Source organism: Rattus rattus, chromosome 5, assembly GCF_011064425.1.
Source record: "Rattus rattus isolate New Zealand chromosome 5, Rrattus_CSIRO_v1, whole genome shotgun sequence".
Classification (NCBI taxonomy): domain Eukaryota; kingdom Metazoa; phylum Chordata; class Mammalia; order Rodentia; family Muridae; genus Rattus; species Rattus rattus.
Genome location: NC_046158.1, coordinates 158,682,698 through 158,689,314, shown reverse-complemented (window position 1 = coordinate 158,689,314; position 6,617 = coordinate 158,682,698). Strand labels below are relative to the sequence as shown.

The following is a 6,617-nucleotide window of genomic DNA, read 5'->3' as shown; positions in this document are numbered from 1 at the left end:
AAAGGAATGAGCAAATTAGGATACACAGGTACTTGGGAGAGAATGATCCAGATCTTGGTCAGACTGAGCAGGTAAAAGCCCACAGGTGTGATTATCCCCACCACCACCAGACCGAGGGGACCTCGCTTGCCAACTGCAAAGGCCCTCCAGCGGGTTGCAAGAGAGGCTGGTCCACGGAGTTCTACCCAGGTGCGCAAGGACGCCTTTTGCTCTGGCGGACATCCTCAGCATACGCAGCCCGGCGCGCCGCCGATACACCTCCGAGCTCCCGGAGCGCGCCTTGCGCCCAGGGCTGGGCGGCAGGTGCTTTGCCGCGCAGACTCCCCGGCCGCGGGGACCGGCTTGGGCTCGGCCGGCTCCGGCGGGTGGGGACGCGGTGCGCGTTGCCCACGGGCCACTCTGGCTGCCTGGTGCTCCGCGAGGGGCGTGTGCCCGAGCCGCGCATCCGCAGGCTCCATGTTCACCGAGCTGCGGTCAAAGCTGAGCCCCCCGCGAGCTCGCGCCGGGGCTGTGCGTACAGGCTTCGGGGAGCGCCCGGATGTGGACGGTGAGCTGGGATGAACCCAGGCGCAGGAATATCGTGAGCAGCGGGCTGAGGGCGGGAATGGTACCGGGGCCCAAGGAGAGCACCCGGGCTAGACTCAAAGGGTTTCCGGGGGCGGCCACTGCGGGGAGGAAGTCTTTTTACTAGAGTCCAAGGGCCTTTGTCCAGCATTATGGGGCGGGAGGGCGGTTAGTCTCAGGCCTTGACTTGGAGTGGGGATGACTGGCAGGGGCTTCTTCACTGAGCTGACACCGCACTCTGATCACCCTTACTTTGCATAGAGAAAACCCTCCCGAAGCCCTAACGTTGGGGTCGAGAGGAGGCAAAGGGGTATAATTCTGAGATTGAGGTTGGGAACAACAGACTCTGGCCCAGCGCAGGGAGTAAATAGGCGGGGCCTGGGCGGCCTTGACAGGTGCGGTTAGAGCTAGGACGTTGGACTGGTTTCCCCTTCTGAGGAGCTTTCTAGCCCTGGCTCAGGGAAGGCCCTGCAAAGCACTACAGTGCTTAATCCCTGGACCTCGCTCGCTTAGAATAAATCTTATTGCACTACAGGCTACCTCAGAATAGCGGCCACACACGTCTTAAGCCCACCTTCTTTCTTCTGTTGTCTCGGAGGTACCACATAGACATTTGTTCATATACAGTACTTATGGATGGATACATCAAGACATTGGTCATCTCCAGACTTCATGTCAGTAGCCATTCCAATAAATGACCCTAAAACTAACTTCACAAGTGCAATGAATCAGTGGGAGAAGGACAGTGCTAACTTTCCCCGTGCCTAGCTGGCACCCTATTCACACTAGTCGTCCTGGGGTAGGTCCTGCAGAAGCCACACAGAAAGGAAATCCAGCATGTGTCAGGCAAGTTCTTCTTGTCAGCCTTCCCAGAGTTCAAACTTTTTGTCAGTGAGTCACAGTTAGAAACTGTTAAAGACAAAGATCTGTGCACACCCTGGTCCTGTATGGCATGTAGGAGGCTTGCCTGTCAGCAAGGGCAAAGCAAGTCAGGGCAGCCCTGGAGATAGCTGCTCTCCTGGCCCTGCTAGGGTGAGTGTCATCCTCCAATCTAATCACCCTTGGGGCCAGAGTGTGGACTCTCAGCTGATAAAGGGAAAGGCATGTCCAGTTTATCTTCTGAAAGAAGTTCTCAAGACAACTCTTGCAACAAAAAAAAAAAAAAAAAAAAAAAAAAAAAAGTTTTGGTCTTGGGGGCTCAAGATTCCCCCTACAGGAGAAATTATTACTCCCCTCATTGGTAGAAAGAAGATTTAATTGTCAGGGAGCTGAGTCACAGGGGAGGAGCTTGCCCCTGACCATTCTGTATGCACATCCCTGCATACAGCCTCTGCCCATTTCAGCTTCTGCCAGACCCTCCTAGAGCATACAGTGTCAGCTGAGAACATACCCTGCCACCTGCCTCGGACACCAGGCACCAGCCTCACATGGCATGACTCCCGCAGCCAGAGGGCATCCAGCAGCAGGCCAATCAAGCTCCTTCAACAGCCGGGCTCAGAGACCCCCCAGGTGCCTACCTCTTACACCTAAATCTTAGCCCTTGCCCTCAGTTTTAATTACCTTCATTCTACTGACCTTACCTCTCCACCTGCAGGCCCGGCTGTACTCTGATCACTATGGTTTATACCACACGAGCCCTTCGCTGGGTGGCCTGACAAGGCCAGTGGTCTTGTGGAGCCAGCAGGACGTTTGCAAGTGGCTCAAGAAACATTGTCCTCACAACTACCTCGTCTATGTCGAGGCCTTCTCCCAGCATGCCATCACGGGTATAGTGGGTCACGGGTTAGGGAGGACCAGAATGTTCAAGCCTTAGCCTTGTCTTTATCTGTATCCTCCTGAGTTCTAGTTCTCTCTCTCTCTCTCTCTCTCTCTCTCTCTCTCTCTCTCTCTCTCTCTGTGTGTGTGTGTGTGTGTGTGTGTGTGTGTGTGTGTGTGTGTGTGTGTCTGCCTCTTAGTCTCTCTGCTCTGTTTTTTGATGCTTCTCTGATTGGCTTCTATCTTTTATTTATTTATTTTTTTTTTTCGGAGCTGGGGACCGAACCCAGGGCCTTGCGCTTGCTAGGCAAGCACTCTACCACTGAGCTAAATCCCCAACCCTGGCCTCTATCTTTTAATCAATCTTGTCTTTCTTCCTACCTCTCTTCCTTTAAGAATCTCTGAATCTCTGCTCCACTTTCTTGGTCTTTGGTGGGTTTGTTTTCTGTTCGTTTTATCCTGATGGAGAAAGTCTTACGCTCTGCCTCTGTCTGCCTCACCGCCTTCTTTCTCTCCCCCTAGGCCGAGCTCTGCTTCGACTGAACGCAGACAAGCTGCAGAGAATGGGGTTGACCCAAGAGGCTCAGAGGCAGGAGGTGCTGCAGCAGGTGCTCCACCTGCAGGTGCGTGAGGAGGGGCGGAGCCTGCAGCTGCTCAGCCAAGGTTTGTATCAGGGACCTAGGGTACCAGGGTTAGGGGGAGGGACTGGGCTGAGGGTGTAGGATAACTGTTCTCCGCCCCAGAAGGTGGCTGGGACATCCAGTAAGTACCATCCTTGGGTGCACCTAAAATCAACTTTTCCACCTTATCCATCCTACAGCTTCCTTCGGAAACATGTCCTAGCTGCTGCCTATACTTGGACCCCAGACCCCAACACTGTGACCAGAGCCCACAGCCAAGAATGAGTCAGAACTGGCCCTACAGCCCCTTTGGATCCTGCAGGATACCCTAGCGGCTAAACCTAGCCCAGTGATCAGGGAGGAGCAAGACCTCCATCTCCGGGTGCCTCTGGAGAGGCACTACAGGTTCTGCCCTGTGGCTGGGTGGGTGGTTGCTGCCTGCTTATAGACCCTTCTTCTGAGATCCAAGCCCAGGTCCATCCCCTGGTGCTGCTGGCAGCAAACAGGGTAGCTGCCTGGAACTAGAGTGGGGTTTGAATGTCCCCAGACTCCCAGGGAGTCTGTTTATTTATGTTCCCTCCAACATGTGACCATCCCCCATCTGAGTCATGAGTCTTACCCTTAAGTCTTAGTTCTGTGTCTTTCCCAGGCACCTCCAGATCAGCCACACAGTGGGACAAGCTGTCTTGGCTCTTTGAAGTGTATCTGTCCCAGAGTACAGCAGGCCCAACCTGCTGTCCATACTAATAGTCATCAATTCATGACATCACGCCATGCTTCACTCAGTGATTGTGAAACGTCAGCAGACCCTATCCACACTGTAGACGTGAATTTGAGAGGGGTCCAAGATGCTCACGCTGCAAAGCCAGTGTGCGGCACAGATCCCAGTGGTGTGCAGGTGACTGTGCACAGCTCACCAGTTCAGATCCCAGTGCTGTGTAGGTGACTCTGTGCACAGCTCACCAGTTCAGATCCCAGTGCTGTGCAGGTGACTTTGTGCACAGCTCACCAGTTCAGCAGTGTTCTCAATCTTACTTTTGAAGAAGTCATGCTTTTAAACAGCTTCCCTATTCCCTGGCTCTTAGAGACTATGTTGAAGAAGTGTGTGTGTGTGTGTGTCTGTCTGTCTGTCTGTCTGTCTGTCTGTCTGTCTGTCTCTGTGTGTGTTCATGTGCACCTCTGTGGCTTTCCCAAGAAAACCAACCTGTTTTCAACCGAGAAAATGATGTAGGGCAGTTCTTTCATGTGTCACCAGACACCTGGACAACCCCTCCTTGGGTATTTGGGGGCTTGTTGCTGCCAGAAAGGAGGGCAAAGGATGACCCTGGCAGCTCACTCTGACTCTGCCCTCTACCAACTTTACCAGGGACTCTAAAATCTCAGGGACAGTTGAGGCTCGGCCTCCAGTCCCCTCTGTGTGCCAAGAGCTGGCCTCGATTCAAGGTTGCTCATTACGGTTAATTTGGGCCACTGGCCTGCCATCTTCCATCCTGTATACCCTGCATCCATGCAGGGGCTCCCTTATTGTGTTTGCCTGCCTCTAGAATCCCCCAGTCCTGGTGCGTGCAATCAGAGGGCCTTCTCTGATCTCTTTCTCTCTCCTGTCTTTTCTTCCCAATGCTCCTGTCCTGTCTTCCTTGGTTTTGGTCACTTTTTTATACTCTGACCAAAAAAAGAAAAGAGAAAAAAAAATCAGAAATAAATCTGGTTCTCAAATGCCCATCAGTGTTGGATCTCTGGGGAGCAACGGGGTGTCTAGGACAGTGCCTGCAGATAGAACCACTAGAGGGCAGTGGTGTTGCATCCTGGGAAAGCTACCTGGTAACTCCAGGACACCAGAACAAGCAAGATGTCTCAAGTAGTGGCCCTGTGGATATATCACCCCAGTTTGGGACACAGCAGCCCTGACACACTCAGAATAACAGCTTGTACACATGGAATGAGGCTCTCTGGATTGGGTTCCTGCTGGTTCATGGTCTGGTGGTGTAGCTCAGTGATATTGGACGTGGTTTGGTGGCCCAGGCCCAGGTTTGATTCCCAAGCACAGAAACAGAAACAGAGGTCTTCTAAAAGTAGAGAAGAATCCTTCCTTATCTATTCAACTTTATAGTGGCCGTCTGGTATACCTAGGCTCAAGGCTCTATCACAAATCTATTTCTGTGATCATTCTTGTCTGCCTCTCAAATGTCTCCCTTTAAATTTAGGGTTCACTTAGGCAATCCAGATAGATCTCAGAAACTTCAGTCACTATCACTGCAGCTTAACATGGTTATTCGTTGGGGCTCACTCTTCAGCCTGACATACACAGCACATGAAGCACACACCCTGAACACAGACATACAAATAGGAACCTAGAGGTATAAGCCAGAAACAGTGAAACAACACCCAGACATGCTTGAATATGTACAAACACACTTGCAGGTTTGGCCAGACAAGGGTATGTATAAAGTTTTATAACATCCCCATCTGCACAGATATAATTACCCAAGTGCACAAACGCTAGTGCATAATCACCCACTAACACTAGAAGTGCCATACCACATGGTGCTTATGAGTGCACTACATTGTAAGACTTCTTGACACTTAAATATGCACAGCTACACACACACACACACACACACACACACACACACACACACACACAATTACAGGGAGGTGGGGCTGGAGAGAGAATACAGTTGCTGCTCTTGCAGAATTGAGTTTCCAGCACCCTCCTCAGGCAGTTCACAACTGCCGGTAACTCCAGCTTCAGGGGATCTAATGCCCTCGTCTACATTATGATGCCCACGCATGACCACCACCTGATAACACATGGCCACTTAGACACATAACAATATATGGGCGTTGGTAGATCACATTTGTGAAAACTCAGATTTACACAGGGAATGCTGACAACCTTGAACGCAGCACCTCAAGGTATGCACACTGATCTCCACCAACATTCTGATGTTCCACATCCTGGGAGAATCACAGAAGGTGACACATGCCTTTAATCCCTGCATATGGGAGGCAGAGACAGGCAGATCTCTGAGTTTGATGCTGGCCTGGTCTACAAAAGGCTACACAGTGAAACCCGTTTGAAAAAACAGTGGGGGCGGGGCTGGAGGGGCAGATGACAATGTTATGACTTCCAAATGAAAGCTGAATTTTTCTCTTCCCTATCGAGTGCTCCTGTGGAGCCCCAGACTTGGCACTCTACTCCCTTATCAGCCAGCCTGCTCCCCCCCTAGTCTGTCAAAGGTGTGTTTATTTCTCTGCTTCATTTATTCCCAAGTCCTGTGGGCTGGGATGCCATTCACCACCACCGTCCAGTCCAGATCCTACCCTAGCTCTGGGCCAGAGAAACTCGGTACTGGCTGTTGGTCTAGGACCATTGTTCACAAAGGGAGAAGTTGATTCAAAAGCTAGTAACGCCAATAAAGCCTATTGGTCTTAACAGTGTCTAGATTGACTAAGGTGGCCTCAGGGACAGATAGAGGCTGAGGTACGCCCTGACAGCCTATGGATGTCCTGTAACTCTTCATAGGATCTACTTCAGCTAGCGCAACTACACAGCTTGCTTAGTCTGTGAGACATGATCTGGGGTAGTGTCCAGAGTTCCTGACGTGCCTCAGTTTACTGGACTGTCTACAAAGCGACTCCTGCCCTAGGCGCGAGTGACAGATCTCTTGGCCCTGG

At 51.7% G+C, this 6,617-nt stretch overlaps 1 protein-coding gene across 2 annotated transcripts; it reads left to right on the top strand.

Annotated features, from left to right (window-relative positions):
• Positions 1-305: 305 nt before the first annotated feature.
• On the top strand, positions 306-4,659 carry Samd10 (sterile alpha motif domain containing 10). Of its 2 annotated transcripts, none has more exons than XM_032905011.1 (5): positions 306-547; positions 1,892-2,073; positions 2,159-2,330; positions 2,842-2,982; positions 3,140-4,659. In XM_032905011.1, exons 1-5 carry the CDS (start codon positions 457-459, stop codon positions 3,160-3,162), a joined length of 609 nt encoding a protein of 202 aa, XP_032760902.1. In that variant the 5' UTR covers positions 306-456; the 3' UTR covers positions 3,163-4,659. The 2 variants fall into 2 exon arrangements, with proteins under 2 accessions (XP_032760902.1, XP_032760903.1); XM_032905012.1 differs by having other exon boundaries at positions 521-580; positions 1,908-2,073.
• The last annotated feature ends 1,958 nt before the right edge of the window (positions 4,660-6,617 follow it).